General features: G+C 40.6%; 1 protein-coding gene across 4 annotated transcripts in view; it reads right to left on the reverse strand.

Moving 5' to 3' along the window:
- LOC122551052 (TBC1 domain family member 8-like) overlaps nt 1-10,980 on the reverse strand; it is a 97,437-nt gene extending 86,457 nt beyond the window's left edge. The window contains exon 1 of one of the 4 annotated variants that reach the window (XM_087988094.1): nt 10,457-10,980. Coding sequence is in view for 3 of the 4 variants with exons in the window: in XM_087988092.1 (XP_087844218.1) it covers nt 10,141-10,267 (127 nt within the window). In the remaining variant the exon portion in view is untranslated. The other 3 variants (XM_087988092.1, XM_043692695.2, XM_087988093.1) reach the window with 3 other exon arrangements.
- Between the last annotated feature and the right edge of the window lie 11,204 nt (nt 10,981-22,184).

Here is a 22,184-nt window from a genome sequence, read left to right on the forward strand (position 1 = left end):
CAACATTTTGTCAAAATAGGTGGACTTTAAGGAATATAATTTTTTGACAAAATAAAAGGCTTGGTGGGAGGAATTTCAGTGCATAAGGTCTTGGCAGCTGAAGACACAACAACCAAAGGAGAACCAATGATGATCAGGGACATTCTAAAGCCCAGAGTTAAAGAAGCACATACCCTCGGAACACTGCAGGGCTGGAATTGTAGAGATTAGATCAAAAGATGAGTCTAGAGGGATTCAAAAACAAGGATGTGAATTGTAAACCTGAGTGTAGACTGAACAGGAGCCAGTGCAGGTCAGTGGGTGCAGCAGTCATTGATGAATGGAACTTGGTTCAAGGCAGGAATGGGCTGCACAACTTTGGGTGATCTCAAGTTACAGACACTAGAACATATAATACCAACCAGGAATCAAAGCATGGATGAGGAGTTTGACACCAGCTAAACTGAGGCGGGGACAAGAGTCAGGCTATGTTACAAAGGAGAAAACAGGTGGTTTTAGTAACGCTGTGGGTGTGTGGACAAAAGCTTGTCTTAGGGTCAAATATGACACCAAGATTACAAAATATCTGGTTCAACCTCACCACCAGGGAAAGATTTTGCAAAACAGTAAGGCTTTGAAACCTGGAACTAAAAGCTGGAAAATAGATCAGTGGCAAAATAGACTCGTGTGACTGAATTGCCAATCCTTATTCCTCTACTGCGATGGTAACAGCTAAATCAGATCAAGCTGACTACCAGATTTCTTCATAAAGCGAAACAGCATGATTACAATGATCATCTGTTAAGGGCAATATTTGCTAAGAAGCTGTCTTTTTTTCTGCCTCATTCTCTCCCCAATCTCCTGACCCACCCACCCAGACCCCAATCTAGACCACTGACCTAAACTGTAGCTATAACATAATTTATGTCTTGGGTAACACTCCACATCCTTATTTGCATAAACTGCAGAACAAAATGGTAACCGTGAATATCAAATTAAACAAATCATTAAAACTCAGCTAAAGCTGAAACACTGCTTAAAGAAGACAAAATTACATGCACATGCTTCAAATTGATTCAGAACACTTTTTTAGGGCCAGTACTCAAACTGTGATTTCAAGTCTTCATTACCTACAGTGCACTGTTATAACCATCTGTTTTCTCAGATGGTTGCAATGATCGCAGGGCACTACTGCAAACTGCAAGAGAATAATCCATGTTATCCAGATCATTTTGTCTCTCAAATCAGCATCATTTCAAGGTATCTAATCCTAACATCACTGCTTGTGGGAACTTGCACAGCAGTAAGTGGTGGCCATCTTTGTGAGAACAGCCTTTCTAATTAAGTATTTTTTGATGCACCGAATGTTTTACCATGTCTTTAGTCCATGAACTTGAAACAGTGTCCCAATTAACTTTTGTTGCCGACAGCACTAAAATCTGAGTAACTTATTCTAACTACAAAATTATAAACTTCTGACAACTGCTGAGTGTCAGACCAAATCAAATCTGATTGGCGATTTGTACCTGTTCCTGCATGCCATAAATATAATCAATCCAGAGTTTTTTTGTTGTGATCACTGTAAAAAGGGATATGCTCATGAACAAGTAAGCAGTTGTAGAATGTGACCAGCAACCATTTGCACAGTTAACTTGCAGCATCTAACGAGGGGGTTGCAGGTGTGCTTATTTATAACAATAGTTATCAAACCTTTACAGTGAATCTATCTGCTAAGCAATCCTGCTACATACCTTCAAACAAACAGGACCTACGTTTAGTTTACTGGTACTGATGTGAGACTGGTAAGTTTGTGTTATGCAAACATAGAACTACAAACACAGAACCACAATATCTCCCTCTGACAAAAGACTGCATTTTATGAAGGGAAGTGAACACATTAAAAAGGAAGTTTGGAATGGGAATGAAGTTTTCAGGAAGCTTTTGTATGCTGTGAAATAGGTGGCAGGCATCTGTGTTAGAGTCTCACAGCACGGAAACAAGACCATCTGTCCAATGAGTCTATGCCGACTATAATCCCAAACTAAACTAGCCCCAACTGCCAGTGCTTGGCCCATATCCCTTCAAACATTTCTTATTCATGTATTTATCCAAAAGTCTTGTAAATGTTGTAAATGTAGGAGAGAACTGGAGGAGCACAGTGGAGCTGAAATACTGAAATACAGAAAACAATGAACAGAATTCAAAAAAATTACAAATTTAGGTGACTATTAAAGATATATTAAAACACTTCCCAGAGATAACTGGATTTAGATATAGCTTTCCAGAAACTTCTCAGGTGTCATCATCCATCACTCAACACTCCTGGGTCAGAATACTAACTATTGTATTATAATCTGCAAGAAACAGATGGTCTCCAAGAAAAAAAACCTTTTACACAAGTTATGCCCATCCTACAAGATGATGTGAAAGGGGAAAACATTCTATTGGTAGGTAGGTGGTGAGCTTAGGGACCTTTTAAAAATAAAACCCCACTCACAATCTGTCCATAACAATAATGATTCTGAAGTCAGAACTAGTCAAAGTACTAGAGAAATTTCTTGAAGACAATATGAAGATCACTTTGACAAGAAACTGTATGAAATTTGAGTGGCTAATTATGTCTGACTAATCAAGTTGAATTTCTATAATTATCTTTTCAGGCTTCCAGTTGTGAAATTAAGTTCAATACAAAATTAGATATGATTCTGTGACATAGGTTTTGAGATTGATTGAGAGATAGGAGACAAGAAACATTTTAGGGTGTGTTATTAGTTGTTTTTGTCCTCGAGACACTATACTGGGGCTATAGCTTATGAATGACCTGAATGAAGAAACAAAAAGAGAGCTTTATATCTAAACTTTCAGATGATGGGAAGCACAAGTTACATACAGAGAGAGAAATTACATAAGGGGATAGGCTATGTGAGCAGTCAAAAAATGTGCAAGATGCAGTTCAACAAGGGCAAATGCAAGGTTATCTACTTTTGATCATAGAAGGACCCAATTGTAATATCTTAACAGCAAGAGACTAATCAGTTAAGGAGTTGGGAGTTCACAGAAACAAACCACTAAAAGTACTGCACAGAGAGAATAAATAAATCAGAAAAGCTCAGGGAATGTTGCTATTTATCCTCTAGAGGGTTTGAAATACAAAAATGAGGAAGGAAATGTTGTAACTGCAGAGTCTTAGTCAGACCAAGTGAGTGTCTGTGTTCAGCCACTGGCTTTTTTAAATTAAAAAATGTCAACTGCTGGGTTTAAAATTTAAACAAAGCTTGGCAGGCAACCAGACACCATTAACTGGTGCATTCTCCATGGCAACACCTCTCCCTATCAGAGTCTGCTTGCCAACCACTCTCCTCTCATTCAGTATACACTTTGTTTTCCCTTTATTTTGATTTTTATTATCTTTGCCTGATAAGTACAAGATGAAAAACACTAAGAAAAATGTGTCCTTTTTCAAGTAATTCTTAAGTTCCGTACTACCAAATAACATCTTACATTATTCTTTGAAATCTAATTAATGTAAGCAGGTTACTTTTAAAGATGACCATATAGGGTCTTTGAGTGTGGTGCTGGAAAAGTGCAGCGGGCCAGGCAGCATCTGAGGAGCAGGAGAAGAGCTTATGCTCGAAGTGTCGATTCTCCTGCTCTTCTGATGCTGCCTGACCCACTATACTTTTCTAGCACCACTAATCTCCAGTATCTACAGTCCTCACTGCCCCCCCCCCCCCCCCCCCACCACCACCACACCATCCCGCATAGGGTCTTTACAGATTTCATATTTTGGCATTTTAATCAACATATATTGATGGACACATTGTGTAATTCTAAGAAGTGTCACTTCTAAACCCAGCAGTTAACTCTGTTGTGGGTAAAACTCTGCAGATCAGATTCACCAAGGAGCACATAGCCATCAAAAAAGACAGCCTTTGTTCAGACAAAAGTTTGAGATCACAGGTACTTGCTGAGCAAAGAAAGTGACAAGCAAAAATCATCATTCACAATGCAAGGTTAAAAAAAGTAATACCATCTATCATTACTATACACACTTCCTGTACTTTCAACAACCAGAATTAACAAGAAAAAGCAGTCAAACACTCCCTAGACTATATCAAACAGTTAATGCGGTTTATAGACAGATCGTACATACTTCTTAGCAAACTCTCCACAGTGACTGTGAGTCACGAAAACTCATGAACATTTTGTCATCCTTACGAGAGATACCACTACTTTGCTCTAAGATTTGGCCTTGAAATGCCCTCAAAAACTGGACAGTTGCAATGACTGAACACATCTTGGTATGTTCATTTCTTCCAAGATTGCATTCCACAGAATTCTGAGACTGAACTCCTGCATCAACACACGGCCTAGTTTCAGCTCATTCACAGACAACTAGGTTCACCCAGGTGACAGAATCCTAGGGCTCTGCAACACGCCAAGATTTCTTACACCAAGCAAAAATTGCTTGTGAGTTTCCTCGACTCACTCCCAATCTCAGCTGCACTGAATGCTCAATGGCATCCAAGTACCTCTATTTTTCCTGCCCTAACATTGAAGTCTGCCAGCAACATTCTCTTAGTTTTAAAAGATATAACTAACTTCTCCCAGCAAACATATTGAAAACAGAAAACCTTCTGAAATGTCTTTCAGCTCCTGACAATATAGCCTGCTCCAAGCTGTCCTTAACTTGACCTTTAGTAGAGTAGCTTTTATTTGTCATTTCTATCATATGCAACTGATACAGTAAAAAAAAGACAGCGTTCCTCCCGGACCAAGGTGCTAAATGGACAGCACGAACTACACGATCATACAAAAGGCAGCATAAAGTGCATAAGAAGTGCAAAACATGCAAATTACAGTGTAATAAAATAATGATAATTAATAGACATTGTTCTAGCAGCAATTGAAGTTGTGCAAAGAATTTCAAACGAAAAAGAGTCCAATCATACAGTGTTTAGGAGCCTGATGGCTTGGGGGAAGAAACTTGCACAGTCTGGCCATGAGAGACCGAACACTCCGGTATCTTCTGCCAGATAGCAGGAGGGAGGAGAGTTTGAGTGAGGGGTCTTCCACAATGCTCTTAATCTTTCGGATGCAGCGTGTGGTGTAAATGTCTGTAATGGAGGGAAGAGAGATCCTGATGATCTTCTCAGCTGTCCTCACTATCTGTTGTAGGGTCTTATGCAAATCCCAAACCAGGCAGTGATGCAGCAGCTCAGGGTACTCTCAATGAACCCTCTGTAAAATGTAGTGAGGATGGTGGGGGGGCGATGGGAAGTGGGCTTTCCTCAGCCTCCGCAGAAAGTAGATATGCTGCGGGGATTTCCTGGCAATGGAGTTGGTGTTGAGGAACCAGGAGAGATTCTCTGCCAGGTGGACACCAAGAAATTTGGTGCTCTTCATGATCTCCACCGGGGAACCGTCAATGTTCAGTGGAGAGTGGTCACCCTGTGCCCTCCTGAAGTCAACAACTGTCTCTTTCGTTTTGTCCATGTTTGGAGACAGATTGTTGGCTCTGCACCAGTCCATTAGCTGCTGTACCTCCTCTCTGTATGCTGACTCATCGTTCCTGCTGATGAGATCCACTGCAGTCATGCCATCAGTGAACTTCATTATGTGATTCGACCCGTGCATCGCTGCACAGTCAAGTGTCAGCAGTGGACTTAGCACACAGCCCTGGGGGACTCTGTGCTCAGTGTGATGGTGCTGGAGATGCTGTTCTCAATCCGGACTAACTGAGGTCTCCCGATCAGGAAGTCCAGGATCCAGTTACAAAGGGAGGTATTTAGGCCCAGCAGACTCAGCTTTCCAATCAGGTGCAGAGGAACGACAGTGTTAAATGCAGAACTGATGTCTATAAACAGTAATCTGACGTAGGTGTCCTTCTTCAGGTGGGTGAGGGCCAGATGGAGGGTGGTGGAAATTGCATCATCTCTGTTGAGCAGTTGGGATGATACACAAACTGCAGGGTGTCCAGTAAGGGGGGGAGCAAGTCTTAATATGCCTCATCATGAGTGTCTCAAAACACTTCATGATGATGGGTGTTAGCGCAACGGAGCGGTAGTCATTGAGACAGAACGCTAAAGATTTCTTCTGCATGCGGACGATAATAGCAGCCTTGAAGCACGTTGGAACTATGGCGCAGCTCAGGGAGATGTTGATGTTTATGTTAAGTCTCCCTCATCTTTGACCTGATGAAATAAATGAAGTTTTCAATGAGGTTTACAGTCATGGAGTTCACTGAAAGCTCTTAAGGTAATATAGCTCTGGTCTCAAAAATACCATCTCTTCTATTGTGATTCCATTAAACAAACACGAGTAACCTCAAAGCAAAATAATCCAACTATTTAAGTGCATTAGTTTAGTTAATTTCCTGTATCTAAAATAAAATTATTAAAACATATGAATTAGATGTTCCCAACAATCTACATATAGATTTTATGACACTATTCAGTATTGTGCTTGGAAAAGAACAGTAGAGTACAAAGTTAGGATTGCAGGACAAAATAAGCTCCTAAACTCATGAGAAGACACCAAATGTTACAACCAGAAGCAACTCTTGCCACAAGAATCTTTCACTCTCTAAAAATACATTTATTTTAAAAGGTCAATATATAATTAGAGGAGAAATTCTACGTTTCAAACAACCCCCTTCACAAAACAACCAACATTTTGGTAATTATTGATAGTTTGACTGTCACAACATTTACCTTAAAAGCAATGTGAACAATTCATACTAATTAATACGTTAATATACCATGGTGGAAACAATGACAGATTCAGGGTAGTTTTGTCTTTGGAAATCCGCTCAAATTCTCCCCAGATGAATCTATCAGCAAAACATATTGGCAGACAGGGCAAGATGCAGATCAGCTCACATCAGGGAGATGCCAGAGACACAACCAGGTAAATGTATTCCTTATAAACGGTGTAAATCAACGTAAGCCGGAAGTTTTGTTTTTTAAAAGTTTCAAGTGTCAAAAAAAAGCTCTCCTTCACTTAGTTGCAAACAATAAACAATAAACATATTATCTAGATAAGCAAAAAAGCTGGATGAATCTTCCTGATACATTTGCATTTCATGGCAGAGATGTTAGGAAGTCTATCACAAGATTTAATTTAGCTGCAGATACATTGAGTTAACTCAAAGAGACAACCTTGTAACAAAGGAATGTAGCTCAACAGTTATGCTTCAAAACAAATATTTTACCATTCTATAAACAGATCAGATCACCTTGCAAACAGGACACAGGGATCAACAAAGGAAAGAATGAAAAATCATTAAATCTAAAAGAATCTCAAATTATTGCAAACTGAAATAAGTATATTTTTGAAACTGGAGATGGAACCTAGTTCTACAGTACAAACAAAGTTAAGGCACATGATAATTTGCTGGCTTTGTGTTGATATTAATGTTTTGTTTCGACAAGTAAATTTGACTAAACACGTGCGCAGTGTTCTAATGGAATAGTTATCGCAAATCATGGTTAACAGTTAACCTTGAGAAATAGTAATGCATGCCAGAAGGGCACAACTTTCAGTGCATATTAAACAAAATTAGTCCAAATACGAACACAAGGAGGACATTAGTAAGCTCCAAATGCAAAGTATCCCATTCCATTCTAATTTAGTTTGGGGGGTTTGGTAGAGGCTAAGTCAATGTGACATACAACTGTATATATTCAGTTTATTTTCCAGAAACAGGCCACATTCAAAAAAAAACTTTCACTTTCAATTGTGAGGGAAATGAGAAACTTACACCAAGGCAGAGTTGGAGGAACAGAAAGGCCACGGTTGTATCATGATGGAAATCAGAGATTTTGTACAAAAATGGGAACTTTGACACCAAAGATTGCTTGATTAGGAACCAGTGAGCACAGGGGTGATGACTGAACAGGACTCCTTGTGAGTTAGGATAAGGGCAACATAGATGAGCTCAAGTTATTGAGGGTGGAATCTGAGAGAGAGAGACAGAGAGAAGGAATAGCAGTCTGGAGGTAACAAAAGGCAGGATGAAGGTTTCAGCTGATGAACTGAAGCAGGAACTGAGGGGAGCAATAATATGTAGGTGGTAGTCAGTCTTTGCAACATTTGGGGGGTGCTGGGCAGAGGTGGATATCAGATAGGGAACTTTGATCAAGGACAAATAAAATGCCAAAGTTGGAAATATTCTGGTTCAACCTGACACAGCAGCCAGGAAGGCAGAGTTGAATCTGTGGAGTTTTTCCTGGTCCTCCTAATGTCTGATTGGAGGAAGTTTCAGTTTCACCCAGCTACCAGACAAGTAGTTAGACAACAGGCAGTGGCACAGTTGGAAAGCCCAGTACAGCCAAAGGTCAGTGTACTCCATCAAATTGGCAGCTGGAATTTCAGATAAATAGCAGAAATAGTTGAGAAATAAGAGTGGACATTAACAGATCAAAGGATTACAAAGCTAATAATACAATGGTGAGAAGAAGCCAATACAGAATATTATCTTCTCCAACTGAAAAAGGCAAGAATTACTCTAGGCAAGGGAAGTCACACATAGCTGGAAAGAGAGGAGAGGCAGTGCAGGACAACACTGTAATCCCACATCAAAGACTGCTGACAGAAAGATGAGAAGACGTGGTTTTAATGCTTCCAGGAACAAAGGACATTGAACAAGGCCAGTTCAGTCCTATAGTGGGGTATATAGCCAATTAAGGACATGTTCCATTGCAGAGTTATGGGAAAGGATGTGAGAAGTGACACCAGATTCACCAGCTTTATTGAGAAAAGGTTGATCATGGGGTCATAACTTCAAAAGGTGGACAAGTAGGAGACTGGAAAAACACAGCAAGCCAGGCAGCATCAGGAGGTGGAGAGGTCAATGGTTCAGGTGTAACCCTTCTTCAGGACTCTTCTTCAGCTTGCTGTGTTTTTCTAGCCTCCTGTTTGTCTACCTTGGATTCCAGCATCTGCAGTTTTTTTGTCTCATAACTTCAAAGGGCAGGATTAATCTCCTTCCGAATGAAGACATATGACAATCTCAACAAACAAGCACTTCAACTTCTTTTGGTGGGTGGGGGTGGGGAGGGGGTGTGTGGAAGTTTTTATCAAGATGCAAGATTCCTCTTACATGCATATTCACTCTATCCCTTCGATACACAACAGAACCAGCCATTCAATCAATAAGATCCCAAATATCATTTTGTTATTATACTACCAAACAATAGCTATTACTCATAATCCAAAATTCAATTCTATCAATGCATGTCCGTCCACTTAAATCAAAATGTAAATCATGTCCAAACACTAAAAATGGTAATATATTTAATTTGCAAAATTAGGTAAGTCTATAAAAACACAAAAATTTCTAAATCCATTACAGTTGTTCATACCTTGAATTAGTACATGTAATCACTGTAGCCCACATCTTAGAGTAATCCAGCAACAACCTTCCATCAGACAATGCAATAGAATCAATTCTTTCAGTTCACATCCCAATGGTATTTAATTTTCAAATCAGATACAATTTCAGGAGCCCTCCAGGCAACTGAAGGAAGACAGGACTGGACACATTCTGGGAACCACACCAAACAGAAATAAGGCACTGTGGCAGCTGTCCACCAATAAGCAAAAATACATCTTTGTAAAGGATTTACAATGCAGGTTAGCAACAGAAGTCTGTGAAAGGGTGCCAATCACTATCGTGTTTCAGGGATAAATGCCTGTATTAAAACCCTGGCTGCTATTACCCGAGTATAATGTAAGCCAGCACTGCACAGAATAGCATAGGAAGAGCTGCGAGCTGGCAGGTGAGTTGTGGCCATGGGTTACATTCAGGTCAGTGTTGGGAGTTCAGTCAGTAGGTGGTCCTCCCCACACACCAACCCGAACAGTAAGTACAGCTCTGCAGACAAGGGAACAACGTTAGAAAAAAAACAATAAATTTAAACAAATAATAAACGACCTGAGGAACTACATGTACTTCAACAAAACAAAATTAATAATTAGCCTAGATAAGCCACTGGTAAAAGTTCAACAAGCGCATAATTGTCACCAAACAAAGCACAGTGGGACTCACTGCCAGCCAAGTCTGATACCAATACCATCTGCCTCAAGACATTAATCCAGACATGGACAGAAACGCCAGATTCAGTAGAGGATTTGTTCTCCCAATTCCCAGCCTCTCACCAGACAGTTTCCCACCGCTGTCTCCTTGTCTCCTTCTGCGCTGCAAGATGAAGTAGGCATTAGATTTCTCCGTCACCCACAGCTTGAGAGCATTTTTCAGCAGCACCTCTTCAGGCTTGAGCCACATAATGAAAAGCTCACGCCAACATTAGAAATTGATATCTACAGATTTCTTCCCTCCACCCCAGTCGTCCTCAGCTAAACGCCACCCTCTGCAATGGGCTGTTGTGGCAGCAAACGCTGTTTCTCTCCACCTGTACCGAGCCTCACTGTACACCTTCCCGGGACTCGCACGCACTCTATGCTCATATTTCACCTCCAATTTCCGGATTTCACTCGGTTTTGAGTCTTCCGGTTCTAATGGAGGAAGTCCCACCCCAAATTTGCGACCATGCAGAGCTTCGGGGTGCTTATTTTCTGTCTTCAGTGAATTCGTAATGTATTCTGACGAAAGGCATGAAATTCATTGCTGTAAACATGTGAATTAACACGGGGTAAACAGCGCCGGGTTCCAAAGGTTACATTTGATGCTACAGTTCCAATTGGTCTTGCCCATAGAAGGAAACGAAATTAAATAGAATGCATTGTATTTTCTGGTTGTATCGTAGAAACATTCCTTTGAACCTTGTCATGTTGAGATATGCCTGTGGTTTTAAGTTTCATCGTAAACCACTGTCCCATACTCACGAGAAACTCGTCATGAATTCTGATGTTTGATACCAAACCTATAATGTACAAAATATATAGTTAATGTTTTCTGAACTGCTGAAACCCATAACATTCAAACAATTGTTATTCTATGATAGTGTATCCCAAGAATGATTGTGGAGAGCCGTCATAATTGAAGCATCACCAATAAGGTTTCGTTTGATTCAGTTGGTAGCACACTGGGCTATGTATCAGAAGGCGTCCATTCAAACACCAATACATGGCCCAGAAGGAGGTCTTGTGGAACAGTTGGTAGCTTCTCAACGAAATGCTCTGGGTTTGAGTCTCAGCCCAGAATTAGAAGACCCAAGGTTGTGTAACAACCATCAAATCTTTCACACGTGCAGGCAGGCAGTATAAGAGAGATTCCTCCTGAGTCGAGAATGGTGGAGCTTCTAACATCACTATCCATGATTCCTGACTACAGACTGCATTAAAAAGATTGTGATATTAAGCAACTTGAATGCCCCAGTGAACGTAACCCGTCACCACTAAAGACATTCATAAATAGTACTTCTTAACCAAGCTCCATCTGCTGGTTCAAGTGGATATTGAAGATTCTACAAAAGAAACAATCTCTACAAAATATTGGAAGCTAAAATTGAGATGCATGAATTGAAAACAGCCATAAAACAGTGTGGAATGCAGGAGAAGAGAGTGCTATATTATCTATAAAAGGTAATGTTCCCTTAGAGAATAGTTTTATGTCCTTAAGTAATTTGGGGCACATCAGATATGGTCAAGGTTGCTAAGCAGTGGAAATAAACACACAATGTCTAAAATAATGTTAATGTTATTTTTGCCACCTCTTAATACTTGTTTTCATTATTCCTGCTGGCATTTTGAGGTAACCATGCATTTTGTCTTCCACTCCTTAATCACATCAATGAAATTCCAATGGAACTTTCTCTGTTGGAATATAACCAACAAAGGGATGTCAGGCAATTTAAGAAGTTGCAAATGAAGAACTCTGTGCTCACCCACACTACTTTCTCTGTCACAAATATGGATAGAACTGCAAATGTCTACAATTAGAGCAGTAAGAAGCCCTAATGCCTATAAGGTAAGATTTTTGTGTCCCATTGCACCAATGAAATATAAAATACATTTCTACAGCAGACACTTCGAGATGCTGGAGCAGTACCACCAATGCTCCCTGCGCAAGATCCAGCAAATCTGCTGGGAAGAAAGATGCACCAACACGAACGTCCTCAACCAGGTCAACATCCCCAGTGTCGATGCACTGGCCGTCCTTGATTGGCTGCGATGGGCTGGACATGCCATCCACATGACCGACACAAGACTCCCCAAGCAGATGCTCTACTGCCAGTTTCGAAATGGCAGGTGAGCCCCAGGTGAACAGAGGAAGTGTTTCAGTGATACCCACAAGGCCTCACTGGCGGAGTCTGGTATTCCCACAGCCACCTGAGAATCACTGGCCCAAGACCAGTCAAAGTGGAGGAGGAGCATCTGGGAAGGCATCACGCGCCTTGAGACTTGCCGTCAGGAAAAAGCGGAAAGTGAAAAAAATGAAAGGTGTGCACTGCAATACCAACATTCCATCCAACCCTTCCCACAACCACTTTCTGCTCCAAGTGTAACAGAACTTGCATCAATCTGTACAGCCACCTATGGACTCACCCTGAGAGGGGAAGAGGGTCATCCTTGTCTGCGAGTGACTGCCTGTGATAATGACATGGTTAACCAGTTATGTTTCCTCAGAAGAACCCAACAATATAAGAAAGAAAATTAAAGTGGAGTGCACTATTTCCCCCTCCAACTCTATTTTGATTTAATCCTTGCCCTCCCCTTCACTGTTTGATCACACAGCATTGCCTTTTGTGAAGGGCACTGCTTGTCACTGGCCACTCGGGTGTTTCCTTTCTTCCTGGTGGTGGAAATTGAATAAAGATTCATACACCTTGTGTCTCTCACTGTGTCTCACACCTGCACACACACAACACGGGTGCTGGGGAAAAAATAAGCAGAAAAAGAGAAAAAAAAAGAAAATTAAGTAAGCATTTGACAATGCATGGGTTCATTAAGTACATATAGTGTAGATTTATTGAAGGGAAATCATGTTTGATGAATTTTATATATTTTTGAAGAAGCAGGCAATTGGAGGAATAAAGGGAATGCAGTGGATGACGTGTATATTGATTTTTAGAATGCATTCAATTAAGTCTTGGAAAGATCATGGACCTAAAATGTTATTTACCTTCTCTCCACAAATACTACCAGACCTGCTTTTATTATTTCCAATTTTTAAATTTAGACTTGCAGCATACGCAGTGTTTTGCTTCCATTAACTTTTATTCTGATGGAGGAAGTGATGTCCCCAGGGTGACAACTGAGCTCACTGTTACTCCCGGTATATAAGATGGACTTGGTGTAGATTTGCTAACAATATAGATGTATAAGAAAAGCATTGAAAAACTGAAGTACATAAATAGGTTAACAGACCTCAAGGTAACTGTCAGCTGTAATGTCATGCGCAGAAATGTGAATTAATGGCAATTTGTTTTGGAGAAATATGGAGAAGACGCATTCATTCAATATTCATATTCCCTGGCAAAATCTGAGTGCAAAGCAGTACTTCTATTTGCCTTGTTATTTTAAAAGATGTAACATGCCATTTATGTAACACGTAAATAGAACTGCAGAGTTCTATTTACGTGTGTCTATTCTAAGTTCATTTCCTCTTCTATAGAACCATAGAGGTGAGGGTAGGGCAGAAGGGGCTGGGGAACAATGGAAGAGGAAGATGTTTTTATTTCAGATTTCCAGCAATCTCCATTCAACTAATTCTGCAGCAACAATCTGTGTAATCACACCCTGGAATCAAGCTTCAGGCAGCCCTTCTTCCAGACTTCCAGACACATAGACTGTCTCCTATGCGTTGGCACTATAAATGTTTCTGGATTTGGTGAGAAATGTTATACCTAGCATTTTGCTCATCAGTTGCCAATCTGAACCTGAACTCAGCCCGTACCAAGGCTGAATTTGAACATGAGAATGCAGTTTCTAGATATAGTAGCAAATCTGGCTCAGTTCCAAAATGGCATCGGAAAATGTTTATAAGAGATAGAGCCAGTCAGCTCACGTAGTCACATGAGAGTTACTGCCATTGTAGAATCTTCCCAAGCTTCAGCAATCACAACAAGAAACCACCTTAATTCCAAATGGCCTTTGTACCAAATGTGCAGCCAACCATGTGTTATGTCACTAGTCCTGAGGTAGCATCTTGAAGAAATGTTAGCAGAGGTCATGTAAAACATGTCTAGATAACTTAGAGAAATGTGATAAGAACACGTCTAAGTCTGTTAAGATATATATAAAGGTGATGTTTCACTTTGAATTCGCAATGTTGTTTGATAAGTCATGTGAACTTGCAAAGTCTGGTTATGACATAAAGATAGATGCTTCAGTATAATAAGATTGACATACGAAGGCTAGCGAAATGGAGTAATGGAAGAATTCAAGGGAGAAAATTTAATCCAAAAATGTAATAATTATCATAATCAGGGTACAAATACTTTTACAACTAGCATTGAAAATCCATTAATCCCTCTGAGTCTGATTTCCATGTTCCTCAATCTAAATTGCACCATAACATACAAACCTATGAGATTCTACTTTGCATCTGTTCTGAGTTGTGAAATAAGCAACAACAATATCAAGCCTGTTTTAGTCCTAAGCTAGTAAGACTTCTAACCCCTGCCTCCAGAGTGCCTTGGGTTTTCTCAATGGTCACTCTCGCAAATTAATGGGGCCTATGATAGCAATGTTCAGCTGATAAAGTTGGTTCTTAAAGTGAAGTCATGAGTAATGGAAGTAGAAGGATTTTTTGTCACTCAAAAACTATTCCAAGGATTGTTTTTCTTAAACTAGGACTGAGATGCCTTGTGACCTAAGTGTTGACAACCCCATGAAGATGTTGCATTGCCATTAAGAATACATTGTAGCTGGTTACAAAAAATATTGAACATTTCAGGAATGGAATGTCTTTCTACCAAGAAATTCAATAGGATGTCTCACTGTCATCTTATTGCTCATGATAACTCTGGGGAGATCAGCTTAGCAATAGAACTGAATAAACATCCTGAATGTGAATTCCCTGCTCTTGAAGGTAGTAATGTTGATCTGGTGAACATTGCACTGAATGATAGCCTGGTAGTGTTTTAGAAGTCTCCTGTTGAAGCTCAAGAACCAGAAGAATAAAAGTACTTTGACAGTCTGACAGTTATTTGGACAGTTAATCTAGAGCAGCAGGCCAAAGAAGTTGTCACTGGTCAATCAGGGTCTTTGTACTAAACAAAAGTATGCCAAGAGACAACCCCTCACTCTCATTTAAGGTCTAAGGGGTTGGTCTACAGAAAGATCAGGGTGGCTTTGTCCCACCTTTTGATGTTGCATCAATTATGCTCGAAACATCAACTCTCCTGCTCCTCCGATGCTGCCTGACCTGCTGTGCTTTTACAGCACCACTCTTTTCGACTCTGATCTCCAGCATCTGCAGTCCTCACTTTCTCCTGTTTGCTTCCTTATGTCAACTCTGGTCAACCAGGAATAGCCAAGTCCAGAGATAATAAAGACATACATGAGTGTTTCAGCAGCAGAAGAGCTGTGGTAAGGATGGAAATTTGCAAAATATGGATCTGAATGTAGATAGTCTTTGCGATTGAGTGATTAAGTGGTCAGCAGCTCATCTCAAAGTTGCATAGGATGTCTGATTCAGCCTCGATAGTTACTGGGGGGAGAGATGGAGTCGGGAACTGCACTAGTGAATGCAGGTTTTGATGGGCAAGTGCATTTCTGTTCACCAAGGACTGGACAGTGAACAGGTACACAAGTCAGACACTGTGCTGGGGTTCAGGGAAGTGCTGGTGAGATACAGCTTCATGCAGAACCTGACCCTGATTTACAAATACAGTAACAAGGGGAAGCTGTAGAGGAGAGAACAAAATACTGGTCTTTGCAGGACTTCAGATTTAATAGTGGGGAATTTAAGAAAAGAAATTGGACTGGAGGCCCGTGACTAGTGGAGTGCCTCAAGGGTTGGTGCTTAGCCTATTGCAGTTGGTGCTTAGCCTATATCAATGATTTGAATGAGAAGGTATAAGGCATGATTAGTAAGTTTGCAGAAGATATCGTGGACAGTGAGGAAGCTTGTCAGAAATTGCAGCAGGACCTTGATTAGCTGGGGAAGTAGGCCGAGAAAAGTAGGACTTTAATATAGATAAGTGTGAGGTCGTGCATTTTGGAAAGTCAAGTTAAGATAGGAGTTTCATAGTGAATGGTAGTGCCTTAAGGAGTGTAGTGGAATAGAGGGACTTTGGAGTTCAGGTGCACGGTTCTCTGAAAGTGGAGCCACAGGTAGACAGGACAGTGAAAAAGGCTCTTGGCACACTGGCCTTCATCAGTTAGGGCATTGAGTATAGAAGTTGAAAAGTTATGTTGCAGTTGTACAGGATGTCGGTTAGGCGCACTTGGAATATTATGTTCAGTTTTGGTCACCTTGCTATAGGAAGGATGTTATTAAATTGGAAGGAGTGCAGAAGAAATTTACAAGGAGGTTGCCAGGACTCAAGGGTCTGAGTTATAGAGAGAAGTTGGACAAACTAGGACTTTTTTTCTTTAGAGCATAGGAAACTGAGGGGTATGGAAGTGTATAAGATAATGAGAGGCATGGATAGGATGAATGCACTCAGGCTTTTTCCCAGGATTGGGGAATCAAGGACTAGAGGGTATCAGTTTAAGGTTAGAGGGGAAAGAATAAAAGGGAACCTGAGGGGCAACTTTTTTTACACAGAGTGATACGCATATGGAATGAGCTGCCAGCAAAAGTGGTTGAGGTGGGTGCATTAAAAACATTTTAAAAACATTTGGACAATTACATAGATAAAAAAAGATATGATATTAGCATTGACAGACATTTTTGTCAGTATGTACCTTTGGACCAAAGGGCCTGTCTCCATATGTAGGACTCTATGACTTTAAGTCATTGTAGATGATTTTGTGGCCACATGTAAAAGGAGTGGAATCAAGTGAAGACAGTCTCACCCAGAGAAGAAACATTGGAGGAAGATTGTGTGGTTATCCATATCAAATGCTGCAGACAGGTCAGTAAAGATGAGTAGGGATAGTTTACCGTGGTCACAGACATGTAGGATGTTATCTATGCCTTTGATTGGGTCATTTCAGTTTGGTGACAGAAGTTGAATTCTGATTTAGGAGCAAAAGGAGGTTGAAGAGGGGCAGTACTTTGCAAGAATAGTGAAGTCTTTTTTTGAGGGAAGTCATGAGAGCATCTTTGAAAAGGATGGACAGTATGTGAGTAAGGAAAACCTTTAATGATATTAGACAGATCTTGTGGCCACAAAAGAAAGTTAAGTGGTCAACACTTTGGTGAGAATATAGTCAAGGGTTAGAGGGTCACTCAGCAGATAGGAGAAAGACGCAAACTCAAGGCTTGGGTAGGGGGGATGTTGGGAAAGTTTGGCTTGGTGAGTAGAGCGTGCAAGAACAGCTATTCTGGTGGTCAAAATTCTAGTGGCAAAAGTCTCCATGAACAAGAAGAGGCAGGTAGGAAGGGTTAAGTAAGATGATTTGTGTTGGAGAAAGTAAGCCAGAGATAATACTGGAATAGTGAGTAGTTTTGGCAGAGCAAAACAAGTGTTTTACATAGCTCAACAAGATCGAGCAATGAATAGTTACATCTATTGTCCATCATGCACTCTGGTTATACTCTTTGGACTTAATAAAGCTGAAATGAGGGAAGAACCGTAGAAGTCAGCAGGTTGTGAGAGACAAATAATTTCAAAAGGGATAATAGCATGACCTATGATCTGATTGGGAGAACTAGCCATTTGGATACAGAACTGGCTCAAGGGTAGGAGACAGAGGGTGGTGGTGGTGGGTTGATTTTCAGACTTGAGGCCTGTGACCAATGGAGTGCCACAAGGATCGGTACTGGGTCCTCTACTTTTTTTCATTTACATAAATGATTTGGATGCGAGCATAAGAGGTACAGTCAGTAAGTTTGCAGATGACACCAAAATTGGAGGTGTAGTGGACAGCGAAGAAGGTTACCTCAGATTACAACAGGATATTGACCAGATGGGCCAATGGGCTGAGAAGTGGCAGATGGAGTTTAATTCAGATAAATGCGAAGTGCTGCATTTTGGGAAAGCAAATCTTAGCAGGACTTATGCACTTAATGATAAGGTCCTTGGGAGTGTTGCTGAACAAAGAGAACTTGGAGTGCAGGTTCATAGCTCCTTGAAAGTGGAGTCGCAGGTAGATAGCATAGTGAAGAAGGCGTTTGGTATGCTTTCCTTTATTGGTCAGAGTATTGAGCACAGGAGTTGGGAGGTCATGTTGTGGCTGTACAGGACATTGGTTAGGCCACTGTTGGAATATTGCGTGCAATTCTGGTCTCCTTCCTATTGGAAAGATGTTGTGAAACTTGAAAGGGTTCAGAAAAGATTTACAAGAATGTTACCAGGGTTGGAGGATTTGAGATATAGAGAGAGGCTGAAAGGCTGGGGTTGATTTCCCTGGAGCGTCGGAGGCTGAGGGGTGATCTTATAGAGGTTTACAAAATTATGAGGGGCATGGATAGGGTAAATAGGCAAAGTCTTTTCCCTGGGGTTGGGGAGTCCAGACCTAGAGGTCATAGGTTTAGGGTGAGAGGGGGAAGATACAAAAGAGACCTAAGGGGCAACTATTTCACATAGAGGGTGGTACGTGTATGGAATGAGTTGCCAGAGCATGTGGTGGAGGCTGGTACAATTGCGACATTTAAGAGGCATTTGGATGGGTTTATGAATAGGAAGGGTTTGGAGGGATATGGGCCGAGTGCTGGCAGGTGGGACTAGATTGGTTTGGGATATCTGGTCAGCATGGACGGGTTGGACCGAATGGTCTGTTTCCATGCTGTACATCTCTATGACTTTAGGTAGATTATCCCTATTGCAGTGTTGCCATAAATGGAGGTCCAATGGCTAAAGAGTGAGAAATTTGAAAGTATTTTTGTAAGTGACTTGGAAGAGATTTTTTTTCCAATCACAGAGTCATAACTTTGGTGGGAATAGTGCACTGGATATCAAGCCTCTCTATTCAACAAGTTGTCACAGTGTGAAATAAGGCGAAAGTGAGGACTGCAGATGCTGGAGATTAGAGTCGAGAGTGTGGGATTGGAAAAGGACATCAAGTCAAGCAACATCTGAGGAGCAGGAATATCGATGTTTCGGACAAAAGCCCGAAACATCGATTTTCCTGCTCCTCGGATGTTGCCTGACTGCTGTGCTTTTCCAGCACCACATTCTTGACAGGGTGAAATAAGACCAGTTTAATCACTGCCTGACTGTAAACACTATTTTAAGATAAAAGAAGCTCACATAAATTTCAAACAGTGAACAAGAAACAAGACTTATTTATTAAAGCAAACATTATTTTCTAAAATGTGCAAAACAGATCATTAATTACCAATGCAGACTTAAACTATACCCCCTTGAAATCAAAACACAAACATTGATTTACATGGAGGGCAGACAAATAAGATAATATTAGGAATATCATGGGTGGAAAATATCGGCAAAAAAGGCATAAAGTCTGTGGATCAAAGTCCAAGCCAACGGTGGTGGAATGAGATGACTTTTCTCACAGTTATTGTTTTGTTTTTTGATGATGATATCATGTTGTCAACTGCAGTGATACTCTATCTAAGAGCCAGTCAGCTAGACCTAGATCTTGGCTTGAATTAGAAGTTTTCTTTCTTTTTGCAAAGTCTTTGAGTGTTTTTGGTTTTTTGGTTAAAAAAGAGAGAGAAGGATTTGACTTGCTTACAGGTTTTCTAAGATGTGCTGATGGCTTTGACTGTCCCAAAAAGGAGAGTTGGCAGCCACTAACAGGCCCAGAAGAAATCTCCTGCTCAACCTTGACATACTGTGGACAGGTAAAGTATGAGAATGGAACTTCTGTGCTTTCATGGGATGAGTTGACCAGCAGCTGCAATAGTCAGCAACACAGGAGGTCAGTAGTGGTCACTGCTAAATCTACAGCAAATCCTTGGAAGAAGATCTAATGATACCCCAGACTAAGGCAAAAAAAGGTACTGGATGGGGAGGTTTTACAACCTTAGGAAGCGGGCATGGGGGTGGGGGGTGGTATCCCATTGCACAAAGGACACCCTCTAAATATGTTATCATTTTCATTACTGCTCTTTAAAAAACATTTTTAAAAACAGGTTGCCCACTTCTGCCTCTACCAAAACTTTTATGCATTGTATAATATGAGTAGCAGGGTAATATTATGTTCAATTGAGTTTTTAACAAGCTAAATTTAGCTTTTATTGATTTATATATGTGTTAGGTTGGCTGTCAATTTCAGCACTCAATACTTTCCATAATGCATGGAGTAAATGGGAAATTGACGGCATGGCCACCATCCTATTTTGTACACAGCAAAATCCCACTACACTGTTCCCCTTCCCCCCCATCCATGGAAATAACACTCAAGGGGGCATATATAATCTAGCCTCATATTTGTCATGCTGTCAAATGTCTTTCGGTAATGCACCTGTGAAGTACCTGGGACATTTCATTCCATTCACTATGTGCAGTTTATAAATATAAGTTGTTGTTGTTGACATCAGCCGTCCTGAATGTTAGTGTATACAGGATAACCACATTTGCATATTTCTGACTACTTGTAGTTTAGCAGATGATTAAGAGCTGGAGGAGCAATGGTGACACTCACATTCAAACACCTGAATAGTCTTTTGAATATAGGGATACATGAAGAAATGATGACCATCCATTGAGGTGGGGAGAGTAGTCTGGAAATAGGGTAGCATTGCTGATATGAAATGGGAAAAGTATGATATCAAGGATCTGCTGATATAGAATCTACAGGAGTGGAAGTAATAAATGAAGATGAAGACACTGGTGGAAATACACTATAAGTCCCAACCAGTATTATTCTGTAGGACAGAGTATAAATCACATAGTGAAGGCATGTAAAAGAAGCAGTACTTTAATAATGGTGACTTCAACCTTCATGTAGAGTGGGAAAATAAAATTGGCAAAAATTGACAAGGAAATTGATAAGAAAATAAAATTGACAATGAAGAATTCATAGAGTGTATTCAGGACAACTTCCCGGAAAACAATCTCAATCCAACAAATGATTTGGTTACGTGTAACGAGGCTGGTTTAATAAACAATCTCAGAGTAAGAGATCCCCTAGAAAATAATGATATAGTACAGTGAAATTCGGCATTTAGTTTGAGCGAGAGAAAATTGGGTCAGAAACAACTATGCTAAACGTAAATAAGGGTAATTACATAAGGATGAGGGCTGAGTTGACTCGAGAGAACTCGAAAAAGTATTTAGCAGAAAAGAGACAGTTGAGAAACAATGGCAGATATTTAAGAAAATGTTCATGATTCACAACAAAGCCGTTGCAGTGAGGAAGAATGAGAAGGGCACAAACTGATCGTGGTTAAGGATAGCATCAACTTGAAAGCAAAAACATGTAATGTGGCAAAGAATAGTGGGGTAAAGCAGAGGACTGGGAAAGTGGACCTAATGGGCTCCAATCTAGAAGAGCAGGGGCAGCAGATACATGAGAACATCATCACCTGCAAGTTCCCCTTCAAGTCACTTACCATCCTGACATGGAAATATATCGCTGTTTCTTCACTGTCACTGGGTCAAAATCTTGGAATTCACAACATAAGAGCATTGTGGGTCAGTCCACAGCATGGACAGCACAGCAGTTCAAAGGAAACTAAGGATGGGCAATAAATACTGGCCAGCTAGCAACGCCCACATCACATGAATAAATAGCAAAACTGTAGTGAGGATGGCCCAAGGAATTACGGAGGAGTATATGCAGGTTAAGAGAGTGGACAAAAACTTGGCAGGTGGAATTTAACGTGGGAAAATGTGAGGTTATGTATTTTGGTAAAGGAGTAAAGGAGTTGAATATTATTTAAATGGGGAAAGACTACAGAAAGTTACAACATAAGGGATTTCAGGGTCCTCGTGCAAGAATCACAAAAAAGTTGCATCCATGTTCAGTGGGTATTTATCCAAATGCAAAACGCGATTAGCTGGTTGTATAAAGTCCCCACTAAGGCGAACCGACCCCTCTGGCTTCAAAATCAGCACAATCACTGTTGCCCATTCTGTAAATTGCACTAGTTTGATCATTCATTTGCTATTCAACCTTCTAATTTTTGCCTCTACTTCTGCCTGTAAGGTCAATGGCACTGGGCAGGCCTTGCAGGATCAGGGAGTTGCTTGCTGGTCAACATACAAGATGGCCTT

This window comes from Chiloscyllium plagiosum, unplaced genomic scaffold (assembly GCF_037043375.1).
Source record: "Chiloscyllium plagiosum isolate Xiang-an unplaced genomic scaffold, Cpla_swu_hap1 HiC_scaffold_6, whole genome shotgun sequence".
Classification (NCBI taxonomy): Eukaryota; Metazoa; Chordata; class Chondrichthyes; order Orectolobiformes; family Hemiscylliidae; genus Chiloscyllium; species Chiloscyllium plagiosum.